We start from the raw sequence: 25,892 nt of genomic DNA on the forward strand, positions 1-25,892 counted from the left end.
TAGTGGTGAGTACTTTGAAAGAAAACATTTGTAACTTTTGAAAGCCCATGTTTCCCTACCATTAATAATTATAAATCATAAGCAACGATAAACAAATCCCAAATTAAGGTAAAAATCCATAAAGGCCTTATTACAGTAAAAATACCCTAAATAATAATACTTAAAATCATAATCAAGTACGAAAATATATGCAGTCGTGTGGCCACCTCTGAGTCCCGTTACACTGATCCGCCTATAACTGGGGATTACCTGTACAGTAAAATAAAATGGGTGAGTTTAAAAAAACTCAATGTGTAATCCCCATGCAGTTATATAGTCAAAATGCAAACAGTAACAGATTGGGCCTACGCCATTCGCAGTACCAGTATCAGTTTGGGCCTTAGCCCATCACAATCTCAGTAATCAGTAGGACTTTGGCCCATCATAGTAACAATATACAGTAGCAGTAGGGCCTTAGCTATTACAGAATCAATATGCAGTAGCAATAATACAATTACAATATGCAAGGCCTACCCAACCAACCGCTATACACTATCTCCTGTCTAACCCTGCACTCCTATACGAAAAAAAAATAGTCCACCCATCCCTACACTTACAAATTAGCACCAGTTGCGGAACTAAATAGTAATTGCAGCAGAGCTACCAATATAACAGGCTTAGAGCCATCAGTGATTTGCAACGGAACTGCCAGTACAGTACACTTCCTCCAATCATATTATCCCAAACCTATGCAATGCATCATACAATCATGACATGCCATCTCATGAAAACATGCATATAATCAGAATAGTATAAATATTATGCTCAGTATACAGTCATACATATTCTAATATCACACAGTCAGTTAAGGATCTAGCTAAAGCTTACCGACCCCATAGTAGGTCCACATTCGACTCGGGCGACCCGTGCTACCTTAGCAGCCAAACAGTAAAAATGGGCCCATAGGCCGATGTTGCATGCCTACGTGGAACCACACGCCTGTGTGGCCCACATGACCCAAAATAGCCTTGTCCGTGTGAATGACACGGCCTAGCCCAATATTCTTACACTCGTGTGGTTCACCCGTGTGGGGCCCACACGTTCGTGGGAACACACGACCCAGTTCGACCCTGCCTATGAATCGCACATGATCACACGCCCGTGTTTGATCACAGAGCCTACCACATGGGCGACCACACACCCATGTGGCGCCGACAATCACCTATTTTGATTTTGTCGAATTCTATTTTTGGGGTTGTATTTACACATCTAAATTCGTTAAAAGTTAACTCGCACTCCTGGTACACCAAAACCTAAATTCAACCAAAACGTCATTTAATCAACTACATAATTCATTAATCAAATAGAGCCAAACGACGTTAAGGAATGATCAGCAACTGAAACCCCTTACCCAAAATCAACCGAAACCGCACCCTTAGTTCCTTGATGAAGCACTAACCAACCCATGATCTCCACTTAGCACGAGAGCCACAAAAACTTTTTGTTTCAACCCTTAATCGTATTTCACTTAACAATTCAATTAAACCCAAGAATATACATAAAACCTTTCATTCAGTATCTTATAAAACGAAACAACAAAATACCTACTCACTTACCAAACTGTCGACAGGGTAGAGTGCACTTTGGAAACGCAAGCAAGAGCAAATCAAAAAGGGATTCGAAAACTAAAAAAGAGACAAAACAGGAAAACAAAGACCAATGAAAAGGGAAATGCAAAACCGAAATAAACAAAGGGCAACGTAGAACTCACCTATTAATATTCGGCCAAGGAGAAGAGCCAAAATTATGCACGGCCGACTTGAGGGGAAGGGAAGCTAGCGTCAAAAATTGAGAACAAAAAGAGAGAACTGAATTTCTGAAAACAACAGTAGCAAGTGAGGCAAAATAATTAAAACAAAACCAAAAAAGAGCAGAACAGATGGAGAGGAAACAGTCACAGCAAAAATCGAATGACAGAAACGGCACCAAAAAACTTGGAATCATCGAAAAAATCAAATGAGAGAAGAAAATCGAGGAAATTCGACAGCAACAGTGAGGTTTTAGGGGAAGCAAACGGCAGCAAAATTAAAAAATAAGGAGAAAAAATCTATCATCCACCGAAATTTTAAAACAAAGAGAGTCGAATTCAACAGAGAAAGTCGAATTTAACATCCCTCAAATCAGGATAACTTCCTACATCTCGTAATTTCCTCCTAAAATCACTCCAACCTTCCCATTACTCAGATTTTTAAAGAAACACAAACTCTAGCGGTCCATCTCTGCAAAAATTTAATCCCTTCGCGCATGCAAAAATTCGAACTTCAGACCTCATGTAACAATAACACGACACTCATCCCCTAGACCAACAGACCCATTCTGACATATTTCACCAAAATTTACTTATAAGCCTATGAATTAAAGATAATAATTCCTTCAATTAAAAATAAAAATTTTCCCAAGCTAAGGTAGATACACAGTTGTGTTACAAACATACAAAAATAAATTATAAAGATTTTTGCGGCGTTACATGGACATTCCGAAATTTTTATGGTAAAAATTTAATAGATTTTAATTTCAAATACAATAAGCAGATCCTTCTTTCAAATACTTTAGCTTAAGATATAAATAATTTAATGAATATGACATAAGTCAACAGCTTTGATATGAACAAATAAGTAAATAATGGAATTATAGTTCATGCTCAATATTACATATAAGCATGCCATACTAAAAGCAAAATATTGTAACATATATACATAAAGGATGTGGAATGGAGAGGTGGAGGAGGAAAAAAATAAAAGATGAATTTGAAATGTTACAAAATGATTATAAGTGATTAAATAATTAATACACGTGAAAATGCTTAAACGAATTGATAAAATAATAAGTCAATAATTGTTAGTTGATGTGATTTTGGAATCTTGGCTAAAAGTTGATGAATAATTAAATTAACTGGCACAATTTAGAAATAAATATGAAATATACTTTAGAAAGTGCAAGTCCTCCAATGGACTTATTTGTAAAACTTTGATAATTGTGTTAATTTTATAAACTTTTTTATCTTTGATTGAATATCATGTTTTAATAAGCTCCTTTAAATCATAAATAGTTTTGTCATGAATTCAATTATTACTAAAATGAGTAAAATGATCTTCAATAATAAAATAATATGATAAATCGATCTGAAATTTCTGTAATTGCTTCGACAACGAATATGACCTCCTAGTACCTTGACTCAACGAATGAGTTAAGTATAGGGGTGTTACATAAGTCATTAAGAAGTGTTTTGATTTCATTGTCATTTTGATTTGTAAATATGTTAATGAAGCATGCTTTGTTGATTAGTTGAGTGATTTTGGATTTTACATATCTTTTGGTGTATATATATATTTGATGGAGTAATTTTGGTTGAATGGCTAATTGTGAATAAGTTAGTAGTTAATTTAATTAGGCTAGCTGTGTTGGAATAAATGTTATGATCTTTAGGTGTTGAATGCAATTATCAAGTTAATATGTGTGCACAAGATTGATATAGGTTGATATGGTTGTTGTGTTAATAGTTGTTGGAATTCTACTTGGTTAAAATAGTTAAAGTATGTATTAGTTAGTTTCAACTATCCTTTTACCAATATTGAAATAAGATATATGAAATGCCATAAATTTAAGGTATTGTGTTGGAATTCCTAAGATTAATGACAGAAAACTTACCTTATTACTAGGAGTTTCCTTGTAAATAGAAACTAATCTCAGTCACTGATTCTTAAGAAGTTACTGTTTTTTAGGAACTGTTTTCCTTGTTTGTGTGAATTCCTCTCTTTATAGGTATAAACTAATTAGCAGAATGAATAATAATCTTTTTCTAAGTTTTTTCATGGTATCAGAGCTTTAAGATTCATTCGATCCTGCTCATTCGTCTCTAATCTCCCTTCCAAAAAATTCTTCCGGTTTAGTCCTCCTCCCATGGTGACTTCAATGAAACTCTGTCTGAAACTGAGACTTCAAAAATAACTCAAAATGTCAATTAGGGAATCACTCAAGGTGAACTTAATTCCTTTTTTATAATCACCAATCATCAGCTAGATGGGAAGAACTTCTTGCAATGGTCTCAATCGATCCTTATGGTGATTCGTGGTCGTGGCAAATTAGGATGCATCAATGAAAAATTCCATGAACAACCATAGCTGCCCTGACTTATGCCACTTGGAAACTCAACAACTCGATTGTAATGGCTTGGCTAATTAATTCGATGGAAGGCCATATAAGCCGCACCTATCTCTTTTTCAAAACTGCAAAAGACATGTGGGATGCAGTCAAAGAAAACTACTCAAATCTTAGAAACGCCTCCCAAGTATTTGAGATCAAGCTTAAGTTAAAGGATATCCGAAAAGGGACACTCGAAGTAACTCACTACTACAACAATCCAAAAATTTTGTGGCAGGAACTGGATATGTACTATAAGGCAGATTGGGGTGAAGGCTTGGAACACACCAAGTTTATGACTCACCTTAACAATGAACGTCTTTATGAGTTTCTAGCAGGACTGAACTGTGAGTTAGATGAGGTCCATGGCCGAATTCTGGGCAGATCACCTCTACCAACCATCGGTGAAGCATTTACAGAAGTTAGAAGAGAAGAAAAACGTCGTCTTGTCATGATGGGAGACTCAAAGGAACCTAAACATGTGAACTCTTGGCAATCAGTCTACTGAGACCGCTGCCTTCATCTCCAGAGGTCCACAGCCACAAAAACCACATGCTGAAAATGATTTTGAATCAACCAGGCCATAGTGTAACCACTGCAACCGTGTTGGTCATATAAAAGAAAAGTGCTTTGAACTCCATGGCTATCCTGAAAAAAACATAAGGATAATAAGACTGCCCTGTTATCCTCCACTGTTGCAGATGATGCTCTCGATGTTCGCCTAACCAAAACCCAACTTGAGACTCTCCATAAGATACTTGGTACTTCCACTGCTCATGGATCTCTAGCCACCCAAGGTACTGCCCTCAATATTGCCTTTGAATCAAATAATCAATCCTCTTGGATACTCAATTCGGGTGCCTCCGATCACATGACAGGTAACTCTACTTTGTTTCACACCTACACCCCTTGTCATAACAAGTCCCGAATCCGCATAGCTGATAGTTCTTACTCACCTGTAGCTGGAGTAGAAGTACAAATAACAGAAAATTTTTCTCTCAATAAAGTCCTACATGTCCCAAACTTGTCCTGCAATTTATTTTCAATCAGTAAACTTACTTAGGATGAAAAACTTCTTGCTGAATTTTCTGCAATTGGTTGTGATACAGTAACAGAAATCGGGAAGGATGATTGGCACTACTAAAGTTGATGATAGACTATATGTTTGGAATAAAGACCGCACACAAGGAGGATTGGCTCTATCCACTTCAAAAGAGGACACGATTATGTTATGGCACCTAGGTTAGGGCATTCAAACTTTTTGTATTTGAAGAAACATCTTCCGCTGTTATTTCGAAATAAAAGTATTAATTCCTTGAAGTGTGAAATTTGCCAATTACCCAAACATACCCGTGTGCCATACCCATTAAAACCATATATCCAGTCCCAACCATTTTCATTAATCCATGGTGACCTATGGGGAGCCAGCCGAGTGAAAATATTACAAGGGCTAGGTGGTTTATAACATTCATTGATGATCACACTAGGGTATGTTGGGTCTATCTCCTCAAAGAAAAATCTGAAACACCCAAAGTATTCCAAAATTTTCACTCAATGGTTCGAACCCAGTTCAACTCTACCATAAATACTTTCTACACTGACAATGGGAGAGAATAATTTAACTCTGTCCTAAGCCCATACCTTTCTAACCAAGGCATCATACACCAAAGCTCTTGTCCTGACACTCCTCAACGAAACGAGATCTCCAAGAGAAAAAATCGACATCTCCTTGCTATAGCTCGAGCCATAATGTTCACCATGAATGTTCCAAAATACTTGTGGGGAGAAGCTGTCCTCACAGTTTTATATCTCATAAACCAAATGTCATCAAAGGTCCTCAATTTCCAAACACCTCTAAATACCCTTCTAAAATCCTTTCCTCTATTTCGTGTTCCTATTCTTCTAGCTAAAATATTCGATTGTAAAGTTTTTGTCCATAACCATCAACCAAATTAATCCAAACTTGATCCTCGAGCCCACACCTGCATCATCATTGGATATTCCCCCACACAAAAAGGCTATAAGTGTTACTCACCAACCTTGCGCCGAATATTTGTCTCTCGAGATGTTACCTTCTTTGAAAATAAACCATACTTTGCAGCATCTCATCTTCAGGAGAAGACTTTCAATAAAGATGAGACCCTTAATACTCTCCTCATTATACCTCATGATCCTACAACTACTATCACAAACAAGCCTAACAACCAAGGTGTTATAGTAATCCCAGATTTAGAGACTGTTTCCTCTGTGCAACAAGAAATTAGCCCGATCCTTCCCAATAACAATACCACCACCGAAGTACAACAGCCCCCTGATCAAGGAAAATAGCAAAAACAGGTTCTCGAAATACAGGTTTACTCTCGACGGAATCGTTCTCCTAAAACTGATACAGCAGTGCCAATTGCATCCCCAACCGAGGACTGTTCTGAAACAGAAGACTCACCTCTGTCACCATCCATCTATCTTTCAATTACAATTCGAAAGGGCATAAGGAGCTGCACTCAACACCCTATTTCTCGGTTTGTATCCTATGAAAATTTATCTAAGTCTTACAAAGCTTTTGTGATTAATGTTGATTCTGTAAAAATTTAAAAAAAATATAGAAGAGGCTCTTAAATCAGCTGAGTGGAGACAAACTGTGATGGAAGAAATGAAAGCTCTCAAAAACAATGAAACATGGAAAGTCTCGGATCTAACTAAGGGAAAAAATAGTAGGATGCAAATGGATCTTCACTATGAAATTTAAACCCGATGGCCGTATTGATCGATACAAGGGAGAAGCACACCATGTTCTACAAGCACTCAGAAAAGGGAAAATGCTGCATCCTCATCGTTTATGTGGACGATATAATATTAACAGGAGATGACTCAAGCGAAATTGTGAGGTTGAAAGAATTCCTTGGTACAGAGTTTGAGCTTAAAGACTTGGGAATCTTAAATACTTTCTTGGTATGGAGGTAGCAAGGTCCCAAACAAGTATTTCCATCTCCCAAAGGAAATATGTTTTTGATCTACTATCAGAAGTTGGTTTGATGGGCTGCAAACCAACCGAAACTCCTATGGAATTTAACCTTAAATTGGGAACTGATGAGGATAGAGAAGAAATCGACAGGGAGAGATATCAACGACTAGTAGCAAGACTCATCTACCTATCTCACACCCGTCCAGACATAGCCTTCAGTGTAAGTGTTATCGGTCAGTACATGCATGCCCCGAGGGAGAAGCACCTGGAAGCTGCATATAGAATATTAAGGTATCTGAAATGGTAAAGGCCTGCATTTCAAGAAAATTGCCAACCAGAATGTGAAAGTCTACACTGATATCGACTGGGCAGGTTCTGTTAACGATAGACGCTCTACAAGTGGCTATTGTAGTTATGTTTGGGGTAACCTCGTGACATGGAGAAGCAAAAATTAGTCTGTTGTAGCACGAAACAGTGCAGAGGCAGAGTATCGAGCACTATCTCATGGTATATGCGAAGGAGTTTGGATACAAAGACTGATGAGGGAACTAAAAGTGCCTTACACCAGGCCTATGAAGATGTACTGTGACAACCAGGCAGCTGTCAGCATAGCACATAATCCTGTGCATCATGATCACACCAAACATGTGGAAATAGATCACCACTTTATAAAAGAAAAAATACACTCAGGAAAAGTGTGCATCACCTACCTACTTACTAGACAACAAGTTGTAGACGTATTAACTAAAAGTTTGAACAGAAACATCTTTGAAGAACTTATTGGCAAGCTGGGTTTGATAAACATCTACACTCCAGCTTGAGGGGGAGTGTTGGAATTCCTAAGATTAAGGACAAAAAACTTACCTTATTACTAGTGAGTTTCCTTGTAAATAGAAACTAATCTCAATCACTGATTCTTAAGAAGTTACTGTTTTTTAGGGATTATTTTCCTTGTTTGTGTGAATTCTTCTCTTTATAGGTGTAAACTAATTAGCAGAATGAATAATAATCTTTTTCTAAGTTTCTTTATATTGATTATGTTCTTATATGTCAATTGAATATGTTTTAGTTTGATACAACTTTCGTATGACTTAGGAAGTGTTTTTGACATCAATTACTTGTTGGAAAGTTTGTATTTTTTACATTTTGACAAGACGGTCTCGAGACACATTTGTTATATCTCAAGACAATATGAATAAAATGACAAAAATGGTACATTTTTTAGTGATTGTCTCTAGACATGTTGATCAAGTATCAAGCCAACAAATTGTAGACCTTGAGACATTTACTCTATGATCTTGGGATGAATAAACATCAAACCTAAATAATTTTTGCTATGTTCTAGGTCTAGAGACAAGATCCTCTTATCTCGAGACATCTAAACATCGAAGCTAAAATAATGAAATAGGAGAGGCTTATCTTGAGACTCGGTCTCTATACTTGAAAAGCTATGTCTTGAGACATGTATTTCAATGTCTCGAGATGTGTCAACATTGAAGCAAAATTTTGAAAATAATTTGTAGTCTGTCTCGAGGCTTCATACTGAAATTTTATTAATAGAGTTTTTATTCGAATATTAACCCTGTTTTTGATCAAATGTAAACTCGTAACCTTATTTCTAGGATTTAAGTAGTTGTGATAATTATGTTATGTTAAGTGGTTAATTATATTGAAATTTAAAGTGTTAATGGTAAAAATATCTCTATTAAAAGATATTAGATAGTTCTTGAGTGTAGTTGCCATGTCATAGTATAAGTAGAGCTCATTAAAGATATTGTGTATACGGGTTTTCCTAGTGCGTATAAGAGATTAATTTTGTAATGTTTTGTGCATTCTCATTAAAGATAGTTCTTATTTTACATGTACTAGAGATTTGTTATTGTGCATTGTATGCTTTAGGTATTATACTCTGGGAATTGTTTGAATATACACGTCTCTTTACAACTCCATGTTTGGTTAATTAGGGCAAATGCCTTAATACAAAATGTGATAATTCCATGTTGCTCTAATACAAATGTTATTATAGTACTACTCTAATTTGTTTCCTCAAGTGTGTTTTTTTTTGTTGTTGTAATAAAGCATGTTATGAAGAGTTAGTATGCTTTTAATTGTGCATACAGATGTTATTATAGTACTACTCTAATTTGTTTCCTCAAGTGTGCTTTTTTGTTGTTGTACTGAAGCATGTTATGAAGAGTTAGTATGCTTTGAATTGTGCATTTGTATATAGTATCACTGGAATTTGGATGAGTACCATTGAGCTTTGAGGAAAGTTGAGTCTACGAATTTTTGTTCGACGTACAAGTTCAATCGTTTTGGGAGTGATTTTTGTGGTTGAGCAGCATCTATCTTCAGTTGGTGGAACAAATACTTGTTGTAATAACGCTTTTGCTTTCTAGTGAATCTTGGCATGTACCTAGGTCTTGGTGCGTCTATTATGGGATAATTTGTTAAGGTTTATATTGTTTAGATACTTGACATATTGGTATATATTATACTTTACAAGGTTTCCAGAATTGGATCAGTAGTCAAACCAGTCAGACTACTAGTTCTCGATCCTATCAATTTGACTAGTTCAATTGAATAAATATTAAAAATAGTAAAAATTGATTCAACCAATTCGATCGCTAGTTCAACCGGTTCATAGGTTAATTGGTCCAACCTCTTATTCTAGACTAACATTTCAACCCAGTTAGTCTAACCAACTGGTCTAGTCTAGTTTTAAAATCAGTGATATTGTATGCTCTTATTTCATGTTTGAAATAAGAATTTTATTAAACGCATTATTAAGTTATTTTACTATTACCTATCTAATCAAATTTTGATGTGCAATGCTTATGTTCATGAAATTATATGTCTTGAACTTTTTTATTAATATTTTTGTTCAAATGAAAATATTCACTAAAAAGAACCAGAAATAAATAAAGGGCTTTAAACCCAAAGAACATAATAGCTAAACTAACAGTTAAGCCTAAACCAACGCAAAGGAACCCTAGGATTATTCACAGCCACCACCCAAGAATAGAGGAGGGAAGAGCATCAAGCTCTGGCGAAGGCACTGCACTTGGCAAACGACATCCACAGCACCCAAAGAAGGTCATGACATTGTTAAAACCCTGAAAAGAAACACCAAGGTTATCGCCAACTCTACTATGTACTCCAGACGAAGAGGAGCCAAAGTCGAACAAAAAAGGAAACACAATAGGCAACCACCAAATATTAGATCTTGTGTGATAACACCAAATGCCATCAAAAAAATAGATCCAACAAAAACTTGGATGGGTGCTGATGAAGAAAGCATAGAAAACAATGGGGTCCATTAGAACGAAAGAGAGGAAATTGACGTCCTTCACCAAAAGGAAACTGCGAACAAGAGAAAGAAAGGTCTAGAATGGTAGAGAAAAGGACCTCCTATGATAAAAGCCCCTACTCTTTTGTCGGCGACCTAAAGCGATGAACAAAAAGAATAAAGCTTGGACTATCATACCTAAAAGAAAACAAATGAAAGAACACATAAGATCTATGGTGGAAGGGTGAGAAAAATCGACCCAGAGGCTCGTTGGCGCCTCACAAAGATACCAAAGTTAAAGCTTGGAGAAGGGAGGGAACTTTTTCTAGATATTTCTAGAAAGAATGGAGAGGATTTCCCTTAGAAAGAGAAAATAATATAGTTTATAATTCTTTTTAGTTGACTTTAAATTTGTTTTATTATGAATAACTTGTTTAAAAATTGTTAAAGTATCTTTGATTTAGTATCTAACATGTTAGGAAGCATTTAGGAGCATGATTGCATGGCTTGAACTATCTTTTTTTTTTGCATTTCTAGGCTTTTGTCTGGAGATAGTACAAACTTGTCTCGAGATAGATAAAGCATTTTTGCTTAAACATGAATTTTCTGGGTCCATGCCTCGAGACATGAAAGGACAAGTCTCGAGGCAATACGAGTTAGTATCTAAAATTCGGTTTCAAGTAAGCTTTTCAAAATCGGACTAATGGTCGAATGGATCATGCCATCAGTTCACCAGTCCAATCGATTTGAATGGTTTCATTGACCTAAATGATTTGATTAAGTAAATCATTAAAATTATTAACAAATAAAATAATATTAAAAATTGGTTCAATCTATTCAACTTCCTATTTAATTTATTTTTGGCCTAGTTAAACCAATCCATATTGGTTCTTGACTCAATTGGTCTAAGCCTTTCTCTAGACCGATTGCCCGACCAATTCTCAATCCAACTGGTTTGATTGGTTAGTCTGGTTCAGATAACATTGGTTCCAAGTATCACAAGTCTTGAGACATGGACCCTATGCCTTAAGACATCAGACCTTTTTCGATACTTTGGCCTAATGATTCAGATTGGCTCATTGTTTGACCAAATTTAATACCATAACATTGTATGATGGCCTATTTAACCTCATATATTTTTTATAATGATCATTGATGCATGAATATGATATTTTTATATTTTATAACTCATTTTTAAAATATGTTTTATTTGTATGATGGATCAAATAGGTTGCATTAGCAACGAATGTAACATTCTTTAACTAACCAGGCTTCCAGACCAAGTAAGGAATGTTATATAATATATATTAAAATTTGATAGTAATTAGAATATAAAATATCACACAATTAATAGAAATTCAATAAAAATAATTTATTGTTAAAACTAAAAACATGTTCATCATCAATACTCAAGAACATAGATTATAGTCGATATGTGTTAATGGTTACAAAGACAAATTTCTATTTGTTAATAACTATGTGTAGCTGTCACGGAGCTAAAACTTTAGTCTCACAATCCGTGCGACCTTAGGCGATTCCCTCGTCTCAAACACACCTAAGTTAGCCTAACCACCAACAATTGGAGATTCACATAGAAAATCCTCTAACACACCAATTTGTATAGCAAAAGCAACACAAAGCCAAAAAAGTGCTCTATGAACAGAATTGTCACAGAAAAACTATGCATGAGAGGTGTTTGAGTAGATGCTCTCAATTCTATTCACTTTCAAAGAATACAAAAACAGAAGATTAATGGATGATTTACAACTGAGGAAAGGCTCTCTATTTGTAGTTGAGCTCCCCCAAAACTGACGATATAGATCGAATTACATCAACAGACGAGATGAAATCTATCCCTACAATCAAGGGATTTACCAGATTATATAATCTAATCTAATATAATCTTACAAGATGTTATTCTATTCAATCTTCTAAGATTAGTTCCCTATTTATCAAGGTAACCTAACTTTCCATATCCGTATCATTGGGCCACCCAAGCTTCAAATATAGGTTTCTTCAACAGTTCTTTGAATCGGGTCAATTTTCGTGGGTTAAATGATCCCCATCTAAACGATAAACCTCCACGGGAGCAGAGGCAAAGCTAGAAAATTTTTTTAAGGGGGCCGGATGAAATTTTAATTTTTTATAGTTTATATTTTTATAATTTGTAAAGGATTAAATTAAATTTTTATAATTTTAGGGGGGGCAAAGTGAAATTTTACCTTTACTAATTTAAAATTTTTAAAAAATTTCAAGGGCCTAAAATGAAATTTTTTATTTTAGGGGGCCTGGGCCCATGCCAGCCCCCCTAGGTATGCCCCTGCATGGGAGGCTTTCTATACGATGGTCACGAGCTTTGAATTGCGGCCCGTAACATAGGTTCAAACCTTTTTATTTTATTATGTCGACAGCATGTTATAGAATAATCAAAATAAATAAAATACTAACAAGTAAACACTAAATAACAAGCAAAAGGCACTAGAGAACTTTCTTGTATATTTCTTTTCACTTACAAGAGGCTCATTTATAAGCCTTCTAACATTTAGTTAAGTACATATAAATGAACGCTTAATTTCTTCATTCAAACATCCACTTTACTCTAGCATTTTCCAATCTCGTGAATGAATGGAAAGAGTTTTATCTCATAACTTAATAGAAGGTTTTAAGAGGTTATAGACATCAACTTTTAATATATTTATAATAGAAAATTTTATTTAAACTTCATAAAATTAAAAATATATATAAACTCTAGAAATTTTTCAATAATTTAAAAAATATTTTTTTCAATGAACTCAAAAATATACTCAAAATTCTAAAAATTCTAAAAAATAGTTAAATATTTGGAAATTACTAATTACGAAAGCTTAAAATTCATATATATTATATTAGAGAAATCTTAATAACTTTTAAAAAAATATTTTTTTAAACTTAAAAATAAAATATATAATTTCTAAAAAAAATCTATTTTTTTAGTCAACAACCTGTCAAATTCAATCAAGAATTAGTCATCCTTGATCAACAACCAATCAAACGGAGTTAGTTAAAGTCAACTGGGTCAAAATCAACAAAGTTTTTCTAAAATATTTAATTATTTAAATACTTTATTTCTTTCAATTTATATATATTAGAATTATTCAGAAATTATATATTTTTAATTTCAATATACATGGGTGCCACACATTGTGTTTTAATTGACCTTAGGTATCACATAACACATTCTATTAGGAGCCACATGCCAACAAATTGGGTAATAAGATATAAATTTAGTTATCAATCCAAACTAAAAAATGTTTAGCTAGCAAAGTGATAAAAATGGTATAATTTTATAGCCAAATCATGCATTAAGCCTTATAATAATATTGAGTTGATCGAGGTTATTAATTTGAGTCAAACTTATGAATTGGAAACAAAAATACATTAAGACTATATATGAACTTTGGTTCAATGTGTAATTTGATACAAAAACTTTGATTTGGTGCAATTATACACAATAAGCTTTGAATGTGGTTCAAATTAATAAATAAAATTTTGATTTTGATACAATTGTACTTTTTTTAAAAAAATAAATACACCAATTTATTTTTATATTAGATAAGTATAGTTATTTTTGTATGCAATATACAAAAATAAGTGATGTTATATAGAGAATGATGTTAGTAGTTTGTAAAAACTGAATCAAATCCTAGAAAGAGAAAACAATACATAAAAATAATGTTTATCTAATTAGGTGTTGGTTCTTGTCTGTCGTTTGGCATGTTTTTCAACTGCCGATTGACATGTTTTTAGTCTTCCTCAATAGGAGAATAATGCAGAAAGAGTTGGCTAATTTGTACATAATTGACGGTGAAGAGGAACCTTTCTAGATCCAGGGAGAAATACAGGCGCTATTTGAATACTATAAACTATGTTTGGTGGGAATCTATTTGACGGTAAACGTAGTACATTTTCCTTCAATGAGGAACAAAATGGCTGATCTATGGCACCCTTTAGAGGGCATCTCCATTACAGATATTGGTGACAAGCGATGTTTATCTTGATTTTTCTATGAGGTGGTCTATGAGGTGGATATCAATCAGTTGCTGGAGGAGACACCATGGTTTTTAATAACCATTTGCTTATTCTCCACAAGTTTCAACCAAGGGAAGACTCATTTATGGCCCCGTTGATTTATGCGAAGTTCTACGTTTAGGTACATAACTTGCCCCTAAGACTTATGTCGGAGTCAGTGAGGCAGAAGTTTGGGATTTTCTTAGGGACATTTCTTGACTATGATGCGAAAATGGTGGTGTCGGAAATGAAAAGGTTTATGAGTATTAAAGCCAAACCGGATGTCTGGCTTCTATTGAAATGCAAAAAAAGAAGATTACTCTAGAGCTTAACCGTTTTTGTGTATGCTAAATTCCAGTATGAAAAGATTAGTTTGTTTTATTTCACTTGTGGCAAGCTTGGGCACAGAGAAAGTTTTTGCCCAGCGAGGGTGACGGTGGCGCCATCCAAGATCATGTTTGGATGGGATATTTCACTAAAAGCTCTATGAAGAATAGCACAGGTGTGAGCACAAGTTAGAGTTTGGATAAGGAAAAGAGAGAGATAATGAGTAATTTGAAGTGAGGATTCAGGAAATCCTTATCATAATGCTAATTTGAATTTATTAGTATCCTCAAAATCTCAATTGTTTCTATTTAATAAAGGGTTGACAATTTGGGAACCTGCCATTAATACTGTTGGACCTAATGATATAGGGCTTATGGAATTGGGTTCAAATAGCCCTTTTTCATTTTCTGACGAAAAGAACAAGCAGCGCACGATAGGCAAGATACCAATTGTTTCGGCCAATATTTATTTTTTTGAGGAAATCAATGACATATCGGTTGGCTCTATGGTGCAAGACAATTAGCCACAATGAAAACCTTAAACTAGAATGTTCATGGTCTAAAGAAATCACGGGCTGTGAATCGTCTCAAGAATAAACTGAGAGATATTCGTTCCTAAATTTTGTTTCTTATGGAAACAAAAATCATTGTGAGGAGGATGGAAAGAGGTTGACATAAATGTGGTTTTGTTAATGGAATTAACGTTGGTGCTATTGGTTCTAGAGGTGGATTGTTTCTAAGATAGACGCATGATTGTGTGGTGAGCTTAAGAAGTTATTCGCAATACCACATTGATGCGGTAATTCATAAAGATGATGGTGAGTTAGTGTGACAATTCATTGGATTTTACGGACATCTTGAAGATCAGCTGCGTAGTGATCCTTGGAATTTACTCAGACATTTGGGTCAAGATCATTCATTACCATGGTTGGTAATAGGCGACTTCAATAAGATAACGTATTCTTTTCAAAACATATGTGATCATCTTCGATCGAAACAAAATATGAAGGCTTTCAGATCAATATTATAAGATTTTGGTCTGAGTGACTTGGGGTTCTCGGGTTGTTGGCTCACTTGGGAAAGAGGTCGATTGTCAAAAAATAACATTCGGGAAAGATTAGATAAAGGACTAGCTAATACGGCTTAGTGGAATACCTTTCTTGATTATCGAGTCCTACATTGGACTCACTCTTTTTCTGATCATTGCCCAATGTTAATGGACAAGTTAGGTCAAAAGTGTACCATGAATAAGATGGGTCAGATTCGATGCCAATTGGTGTTTGGAAGGGTCTTGTGAAGAGGTAATTAGACAATTTTGGTTATAATCTTCGGAAGCATTACCTTTAAAATTAGACAAGCTAGGTGAAAATCTGCGAAAATTGTGCAAGACAATTAAAAAAGACGGGGATGTTCGAAAGGATAAATTAGACGCTCGAATAAAGGAACTATATAAGTGTGAACCTGATGAAGACATTCTTGCTGAACTATTAGAAGTCCAAATTAGCTTAAATTTAAAAGTTGATAAGGAGGAATTGTTTTGTGAGCAGAGGATGCAAATCAAGTGGCTTCTAAAAGGAGATAAAAACACTATTTTCTTTCAATTTTGCATCAACTCAAAAAAGGAAAAATAAAATTTTGGGTATTGAGAATAAACATGGTCGTTGGGTGTCAAATAAAGAAGAACTTATTAAGGTTGCCTCGAGTTATTTTACAGATTTGTTTACAGCTTCAAGTTTGGGGGATGCATCGTGTATTTATGCTAATATCCAACGATGGGTTTCCCTGGAAATGAATAAGGATTTTTTGACACCCTTTCAGACGAAGGAAGTATGGGCTGCTGCACCTCTCAAGGCTTCAGGTATTGATGGTTTCCCTACTATGTTTTATAAAAAAAATTTCATATTTTAGGGAATAAGATTACTACTATGTTTTATAAAAAAAAATTGTCATATTTCAGGTATTGCTTGGTTATGTTAAATGGTGAGATCGATTTAGAAGATATTAATAAGACTCGTATTGTTTTAATTCCGAAAATCAGTAAACTAAAAAACATGACTTAATTTTGGCCAATCAGTTTGTGGAATGTGTTGTACAAAATCTTTGCTAAAATTATTGCTTACAAAATGTGGGGTGTTTTGGAGAGTTGCATTGATGAAACCTAAGAGGCTTTCATCCTTGGTAGATAGATATCTGATAATGTGCTTATTTCTTATGAGGTTCTGTATTCTCTTAAGATGAAGCGTTCAGGAGCATCAGACACTTTTGCACTTAAGCTCGATATGAGCAAAGCGTATGTTAGGGTAAAGTGGAATTTTTTATCTGGAATGATGGCAAGGTTGGGTTTCATGATCATTGAATTTCATTGATGATGAGATGTGTAACTTCAGTCTCTTATACGGTGGGCATTAACGAAGAAGTCAACGACAAGTTCCTACCTTTCAAGGGGCTACGATAAAGGGACCCACCTAATCCTTATTTATTTCTATTATGTGCTAAGGGCTTGTCTACCATTCTTAATGAGGCTAAGGGTGTAAATAAACAGCATATTCAATGAACTGTTCGTGAACCATTCGTATAATATTCGTTTATTAAACTAAATAAACGAGTGAACAAAAATTTTATGTTCGTTTAATAAACGAATGAACACAAACAGATGTGTGTTCAGTTCATTTATGTTCACGAGTAAGCTCGTTTATTTATTAATGAAATTTTTTTATAAAAATTCCATTAGTATATATTAATAAAATTATCTTGGTTTGTATTTTTTCATTTATAATATAATTATTGATATTTATATTTGACTATTTTATATCTAAACAATATATGTGTGTATTTATTGGTTGTTTATTTGTTTGTTTATTATTTATTAACTTTGCTCGTGAACATGTTCAATTAAGTTAAATGAACATGTTTGTGAACAATAAACAAACGAACATGAACATACATAATTTTAAATAAACGAACATGAACAAAAATTTGAAATTCTTAATGAACACAAACTGAACACAAACTAGCTTAAAAATAAACAAACAAACATGAACAAAGGTTTTTTCATTCAAGCTCGGTTCATTTATAACCCTAAATAAGGCTAGTAATCTGGTTTGATAAAAGGGGCTCGAATTGGAAAAGGAAGGTTGGCAATCAACCATCTGTTTTTTTCGAATGATTCCATACTGTTCAGAGATGTTTCAATTACCGGTGCAAAGAATATATGACAAATTATTTCAGAGTACGAAAATGCTTAAGGCCAAAAGGTTAATTATGATAAATCCCTAATTTATGTCAGTTCGAATATGGAAATTTCGATTTGGGACCTCATAGGTGGCGTTTCGGGAGTATGAGTGTCGAATAATCCGGAGAAATACCTAGGTTTACCTACAATGGTTGGCAGACGTAAGAAAGTTGAATGTTGTAGTATAAGATATCTATCTATGGGTAGCAAAGAGATGTTTATTAAGGCGATACTACAAGCTATACCTCTATATAGAATGCAATGTTTTCTTCTACCTAAAATTATGTGTAGTAAACTAGAAAACATTCTCAACAAATTTTGGTGGAGAAACAACAAATCATCTAATGGTATTCATTGTAGTACATGGCATTCACTCTATTTACCAAAAGTTTGTGGAGGATTAAGTTTCCGCGATTTGACTAAGTTTAATGGTGCTTTGCTAGCCAAACAATGATAGCGAATTTTATCTAATCCATTGAGTTTGTTGGCACAAGTAATGAAGGCCAGGTATTACTTGGATTCAGAATTTATGAATGCTCAGTTAAATGCTTACCCATCATTTACCTGGAGAAATATTTGGAGTGCTCGAGGTTTAATCGAAAAGGGAGTCGGTTGGAAAATTGGCATAGGTGAGAATATAAATATCTGGAATGATTCTTGAATCCCTGGACCTAGAAATGGAAGAATACAAGGTCAGAACATAGATTTCAGGTACACAAAAGTATCAAAATTAATTAATCATAATTCCAATACCTGGGTAGAAGAAAGAGTGAGACTCTTTTTTTATGAAGACCATGTAGAGAGAATCCTATGTATTCCACTTGTCCAATCAAAGCCAATAAACGAATTGGTGTGGAGACATGAAGGTTTTGGTGAATATTCTTCAAAGAGTGGTTATAGGCTTCTAGACAAGGAGTTACAAAACAAGGGTCTAAATTCTACAGCCATGCCTAATTTAGTTACAACATTCTACATTAATTTGTGGACACTACAACTCCGAACAAAAATCAAGATTAGAGTATAGAGATTCTCAAAAAATTATCTACCAACTTTTGATAATTTACAACGCAGAAAACTACAAGTTAAAAATGTCTGTCCCTTGTGCAATTCAGCTAAAAAATCTATTGACCATTTGTTACGACACTGCTCTGTTTCCAAGAAAGTTCTGGACTCATTGAATGTTACGACTATCCTTATCTCACATAATTCAGATTATAAAACATGGTTAGCAAAGGTTTTCATGCAACCTAACACAAGATTAGAGAAGTTATCGGTGATATCTTACTGGGCAATTTGGTTTGGTATGCATGAAATAAGTTTGTTCATGAGGGTGTTAGATAATCAGTGCAGGGTTTAACAGTGTTTATTAAGGCACACCTATTAGAGCTACAGGCTCTGGGTAAACTAAATCCATCAGTTTTTTCACCTAAACAGGAGAAATGTGTGCCACCAGGTTCTGACAGTATTAAACTTAATTTTGATGCATCTTTTAGCCCTAATGCAAAAACTGCTATCTCAAGAGTACTGGGTAGAAATTCTTCAGGCCTTATTATGGTTGCATGTACTTACCCCACCATGGTGTTGCTGATGCCTTCATTGCCGAAGCACGGGCGTATGAGTAGGCCATCATCTTTGTGGCTGAGTTAGGATTTTGATCAGTACAGATGGAGGGCAATTCACTTACTGCCACCAAGAAATTGAATTCTCCTACACTAGACAAGTCTATCATTAGCCCGATTGTTCAAGATATTAAGGCAAAATTGGGGATAATTGCAAAAGTCACCTTTTGTTTTGCTGGAAGACAAGCCAACATCATTGCTCACGCACTGGCTGGAGAAGGTTGTCCATTCTCGGTCCAGCGGTACTGGATAGAGAAAGCGTCATTTATGGTGGAACGGGCGGCCAAAAGGGACTTGCAAAGATGGTTTCATCAGAATTAATCTGCACCTGACTGCTTTGGAATTTGGAGATTTTCTAATCTTTTACCTCCAACTGGTTTCTAAAGCTTTTCTCTCTCTTTTGATATCAATGGTTTGTTCGCAGACCAGAATTTTGAAGCTTCGATTGGAGAGAGTTTTTCGACTGGTTTTCATCGGGTTAGGAGGAAAGCAAGGAAAGAGTTTTGAGTTTGTTTTTTTTTTTTTTTCAGATGGTAATCTCTCCTTATCTGTTGGTTGCCTTTTCAAATCTTGGACAATGTATTGACGAGCCCGAGGGTTCTTTATTTGTCTTATGGTTTAGTGGGTTGGTGCATTAAACCGACACACCATCTTTCCTTGCTTTTAATTAATGGAAACCGATTGTTTTTTGGTTAAAAAAACTAAATCAAATCAATATTTCTTGTAAAAAAAAAACTACACAAAAATAAAAATCTTGTATTACATTACACTTATCTCTAAATTTTTCTTCTCCCTTCTCTTTATAAGGTCCTTTACTCCTAAGTTTTCTTTGGTTTTTTAGCTTCCTATGAGCAACCAGTCAACCTCCGGTTTGGCACCACTCACATCTTTATTTCAATTTTTTTCTATTTTTTTATTTATGTCATTCAGCATAATGATTTCAAGATCTAACCTCCTTTCTAACCGTTTGTGATCGTTGGTGAGAGGTGGTTGTCTATTTGCTCCATAGGTTCTCCCATGTTTGGTTGTTTATCCCTCTTGTCTTTAGTAAGGCCTTGCCTTTGACAGACTTTGCTTCTTCTTTTTTTCCTTTAATGCAGTGAAGCCCTTTTTCGTTGGCACTTTTTTATAGTCTCATCGATTATGACCCTCAGCTGTCACGGTGCCATCGCACATGATCTGCTTGTGGTGGTTGTGTTGCCAGTGCTTGGCTTTGGCTCCTCCTCCATTTGGTGTCCTTGTCGATCCTGTGGTGGTTGTCAATGTCTTTTTTGGGGTGTCACAGTGGCATTGCTGCCACTAGAGGCATGCCCAATTACAGTAACCTTTGTTTGTTTCTCGGAGCATTTTCCCTCTCTTCCCCATGCATGACGGAAGCATTCTACTAAGGTTCTTTGAGAACCTATTTGTTTAGTTGGGCTCAACTCATGGGCTTTGTATTGCTTGGTAACTTGTTTTTTTATGAATGAATCTCATCATTTTGGGCGTCCAATGCTATAACATCGCTACTCCAAGTTTAGGGCTTTCTTTCTTCGGGGCAAAAAGATGAAGCATTAAAGCTCAAATTAGTTTGTTGATGGGCTTTAAATTCCTCCATTTTCGTGCCAAAAAGAAAGGCATATATTCCGCTGGAAACTCATCAAAAGAGGGGAATCCATGTGTCTGTCACCCAACACCTTCAACCCTTGAATTAAAATACAAATAAATCCATAATCGGAAAAAGAGGACTGAGTTGCTTGTTCAGTTTACAATGGCGAAATTCAGACAACATTTGACTTTGTGGCAACCTCGGGAGTTGCTCCAAGATCCATTATTCAAATTCCCTTACTTGCCTGGAATCTCGCTCTCCATTTCGCTTTTTTCACGCTAATTCCACTACGCATTTAAAGTTTTATACTTCAAACTTGTCTTTCTCCATACTTTTGGATCTCTCATTTTTCTTCCCCTTTGTGTGCCATTTCAAAAGAGTTTTTCACATTCAGTTTTCACGTCTTTTGCATGTTCCTTTGCCTCTGTCGGTTCAGTTTCCTCTTTCATTTCCAACGCCTTTGATTGGACTCTCATCCTTTCATTTTTCCCCCTCTATAACCTTTCAGGGTGGGAGGTTACTGAATTTGAAGCTTGAAGGGAACCAGTCAAATTGGTAACTTCTTCAAATTCTTGGGTTATGTTTAAATTTTTTGAATTTTGTTTTTATGTTTGCCAAATGTTTGATAAAATCTTGGCATTGTTGCCAAGGGTTTTCAATTGAATTGACCATATTGCTTTAAATTTCCCTTAGTGGCAATTTTTTTCTTTTTTTGGGATGGTCAAAATTAGAGTGTCAAAAGCAGGGCAACTTCTTGTTTCTCAAATTCACAACTTATGAATCTGAATATGGATAGAGATAACAATATAATTTGCTTCGAAAGCTTCTACTTGTGGCATTATTGCTTCATTGAAGTTGTCTACTAGCTTGTTTTCATGCTTTAGAAATTAGAATTCTTTCACTTCCTTGGCAAGTTCTCATTTGAAGTTTTGGCAATGGCAATTTGGAGCTGATAGTTCCAAATCTCATGTTTCTTTTTTCTCATATGCAGGTCAGTGACATGTCGAATATCAAGTTAGATGAGGTTGTTTGCCGTGATTCTGAAGAATCAGAATTAAGCTCTTGGAATGAGAAAGTGACTTCAGATGAAAAGGTTAATAGAGTATATGAGATCCTAAATGGCATCCATAAGCAAGGGCAGAGGTCACTTGGCAGTATCACCCCAGATGTTGAGAATGGAACACTGACTGATAGGTAGATTTACCAACAAGTTTCGACTTCTAACGGTTTATTTTTCATTCATCTCTATGAGTTCTATCTTTTTATGTGTGCTTCGTTGTAATGTATGTTTGTTTTATTAATTTGATTTCAATACGAATCTAATTTATATACACTACATGTCCAAGCTTGAAAGACAAGAAATTGGCTGGTTATGAATTGCACAACAATGAGATGAGCCAATTATCACAGTTGATATACTCCTTGTTCTATTGTCTTTGAATATTTTAAACCTCGATTGCCTCTGCTTGACAAAGAATTTTGATCGGAGATCAAGTTGTTGCTTTTTCAATATTTGAAATTTTGAGTTTCTTAATTTCTCCTAATGTATATACAGTACTAAACTACTAACTAATTTGTTTGCATTCATGTTGTATAAAGTAATATGATCATACAGAACTATATGATCAAATTTTCCACTTTAAAAGTGAGTTTGTTGGGTCAATTTGATGTATATATCACTCTTTCATCAGGTTATTTAAAGGGAATAAAGCAGCAATTGCTGATAGTTTCAATCTTCCATTTGATCGGAATGAAAAACATGCATATGTATTTGGAAGAAGATCTGGACCTCTTATATCCGGAACAGCCTACTGTATTTCTTCGTGCTGCATGATATTGCTGAATAAAGTTGTTCTCTCAAGTTATAATTTTAATGCAGGAATATCATTGATGTTTTATCAGGTATGTCACTACACCTCAATAGCTTCATAGCATTTGAAGTAAGCAAAATGTCTTGTCATGAGTATCATAAGCAAGTTTCTCTCAGCTGTATTATGTCTTTAAAATGAAACTGAAAAGCATGCAGAATTCTTAGCATCTTTGAACATTAGTCCTATCTGTGATCACCTTTCAATGCCTCATTTTATGCGAACTGTTAAAAATTTGTGAGCGTGGAAGTTCATTCTTTTTCCTGTATTGCACTGCAGAATCTGATAAGTTGTGTAGTTGTTGCCATATTGGGTCTGTGTAGAGCAGTTTCAGTCGAAAAGCTGAATTGGAAGCTGATCAGGGTTTGGCTCCCTGTAAATATAATCTTTGTTGGCATGCTTGTGTCGGGAATGTATAGGTATGTTACAGACTGCACCTCCAGCGTATTCCTCATATATTATTTACTCAAAAAGTGAAGCTAAGTGGACTCCAACTCTCAATTTTCTGTGTTTTTCGTTTCAGTTTGAAATACATAAATATAGCAATGGTGACCATCCTAAAGAACATGACAAATATTTTAACAGCAATTGGAGAATATTATGTTTTCCGAAAGCATCAAAATCAGAAAGTGTGGACAGCAATGTTTATGATGGTAAATTTACTACTTGTGGTTATCTGATTCAGGAAAACTAATTCTCTACTTCTGTATGAACTGTATGCTACTGTCGCCAGAAATTGTTTGCTTCTCCTGTTCATGGAGCAGGAACCACCTTGAGTACTGATTTGTTCTCAGAATCTTAAAAGTTAATAATGGGAAAATATCCAATTAGAAGTTAAAAAGATTTTCTTTTTCAGCAGTTCTTACTGTTGATTTTATTTGGGGAACACAAATCAAAGTCAAAACTCTTCAACAAATATGAACTCCCCCTGAAAAAAGCCACTCTCTCACAGTGATGAATGCAAATTTTCCTTTCTTCAGAACTTTTAAAATTGATTACAAAGACTGTCATTTTGCTGCAGATTATCTCTGCCGTCAGTGGTGGTATTACAGATCTCTCATTTGACGCCAAAGGGTATACATGGCAGATTTTGAATTGCATCTTCACAGCTGCCTATTCGGTATGCCTTGAATATTTTCTTTATTTAGTCAACTTATGATTTTGAGATTTGTCATCTCTAGCTTAGACTATGGGAATTATGGTTTTTGTGCAGATCTATTTGTTCTTTTATGATTACCTAATGAGCTACATTTGCAATTTGTGACAGCTTACTTTGCGGCTTGTCATGGATAAAGCTAAGCAGGCAACCAAATTAGGATCACTTAATAATGTGTCCATGGTTTTACTGAATAATTTGTTGTCTCTGCCCTTCGCAATCTTCTTGATTTTCGTTTTGAACGAATGGGAATATGTAATAAATGCGTGCGTAAACACCTTAAATTACAGTTTGTCACAGTTATATAAGTTCTCCATCATGGAAATATCATCTTTCGCGTTCTGACAATTGCTGTTTTGATTTTCCAGCGATGTGATTGAATTGCCAGTGTTTTGGGTTGTTGCAACAGCTAGTGGGTTGCTTGGACTTGCCATTAGCTTCACATCCATGTGGTTTTTGCATCAAACTGGACCAACCACTTACAGGTATTTGGTTTGTGTACGATTAAACTCGATAGTGGTACACAGCTACTCCTCAAAAGGCCTATGCCTCTTACGTATTGTTAGAAAGAGTGGCTCTTGGAAATTTATGAACCTCTGATAATCTTTATGCTCGTATATATAATTAGATATCAATATACTTTCAGGGAACATTTGTGTACTTTGTTAACAAAGCAAATAAGTGCTATCTGTGTTAATCCATTCTTCTAGCAGAGATTTCTTTTCGAGTAATGCTTGATATGGAGTACATTATAGTTTTCATATTACTAGTGTCTATAGATGTCATAGTATATTAGCCTCCAATTCCCTCCATTTGCATTCTGCTCTAATCTTTTTAATCATGTATTGTGCAGTATATCCTTCGTTCGTGCCTGAATGTGATGACTACATGACAATAACACTGACATCATATCCTTGTTTCAGTCTTGTAGGTTCCTTGAACAAGGTTCCCATCTCTATAGCCGGACTCATGCTGTTCAAAGTTCCACTCAGTGTACCAAACATGTTCAGCATACTTTTTGGTAAATGACTTGACCCCGCATTTACCATGAACAAAATGCCTACACTCAGATTTTCATCTTATGTTCGATCAATGCATGCTTCTTCCAGGTTTATTTGCTGGAATATTCTTTGCCAGAGCCAAAATGTCATAATCCAAGAACAGGACAATGCGCAGACAAGATATAGTAAACATAGCTTCTCCTTATGTAAGGATCATCAATATCTGGGGAAATGAAACACAGAAGATTACATAAAACTTTTCAAAGTTTTAGGAAACAAAATTTGATTGCAATATCAAGGATTAAGCATACATAATACCACTGCCTTAAAAATACAACTTCCTATACACAACTCGGAAAGGTCATTAGTCAACAGAATAATTGCATGTTTTGCATTTTTCTTTTCTTTTTGAGGAAACAACCTAATCTAGGGATTGTGTGTAATTCCCTTGATATGTAGCTGTAACTTTATTATTTTTCTCATAAAACTTATTTCCCTCGTTTTGGGTATTGATAGACATACAAACGCAAGCTAAAGAGAAGAGCTGTCAAGTTGTTAACTTGATTCTCTACGTTTGTAAAATTGTTTAATTTTAAAGCTTTTAATTCCGAATATTTTAGTTTCA

At 35.0% G+C, this 25,892-nt stretch overlaps 2 protein-coding genes across 34 annotated transcripts; one reads left to right on the forward strand and one right to left on the reverse strand.

The window, feature by feature from the left end:
* On the reverse strand, positions 1 to 20,972 carry LOC107886043 (uncharacterized). Of its 33 annotated transcripts, none has more exons than XR_005922319.1 (7): positions 19,819 to 20,972; positions 19,605 to 19,742; positions 18,600 to 18,706; positions 1,751 to 1,855; positions 1,596 to 1,664; positions 1,391 to 1,491; positions 32 to 249 (listed from the first exon to the last, which is right to left on the reverse strand). XR_005922319.1 is itself a non-coding variant. In XM_016809838.2 (7 exons), exons 2-6 carry the CDS (start codon positions 19,663 to 19,665, stop codon positions 1,415 to 1,417), a joined length of 378 nt encoding a protein of 125 aa, XP_016665327.1. In that variant the 5' UTR covers positions 19,666 to 19,742; positions 19,819 to 20,972; the 3' UTR covers positions 32 to 249; positions 1,391 to 1,414. The 33 variants fall into 33 exon arrangements, 6 of the variants coding, with proteins under 6 accessions (XP_040964305.1, XP_040964308.1, XP_016665327.1 ...); XR_005922352.1 differs by having other exon boundaries at positions 1,751 to 1,814; positions 18,589 to 18,706; XM_016809838.2 differs by having other exon boundaries at positions 1,751 to 1,814.
* On the forward strand, positions 20,972 to 25,892 carry LOC107886042 (GDP-mannose transporter GONST2). The gene is made up of 10 exons (XM_016809836.2): positions 20,972 to 21,797; positions 22,234 to 22,436; positions 22,934 to 23,144; positions 23,390 to 23,529; positions 23,634 to 23,763; positions 24,132 to 24,230; positions 24,378 to 24,532; positions 24,635 to 24,751; positions 25,190 to 25,287; positions 25,376 to 25,892. The coding sequence occupies exons 2-10, from the start codon at positions 22,243 to 22,245 to the stop codon at positions 25,417 to 25,419; spliced, it is 1,188 nt and encodes a 395-aa protein (XP_016665325.1). The 5' UTR covers positions 20,972 to 21,797; positions 22,234 to 22,242; the 3' UTR covers positions 25,420 to 25,892.

This window comes from Gossypium hirsutum, chromosome A03, assembly GCF_007990345.1.
Source record: "Gossypium hirsutum isolate 1008001.06 chromosome A03, Gossypium_hirsutum_v2.1, whole genome shotgun sequence".
Lineage (NCBI taxonomy): Eukaryota > Viridiplantae > Streptophyta > Magnoliopsida > Malvales > Malvaceae > Gossypium > Gossypium hirsutum.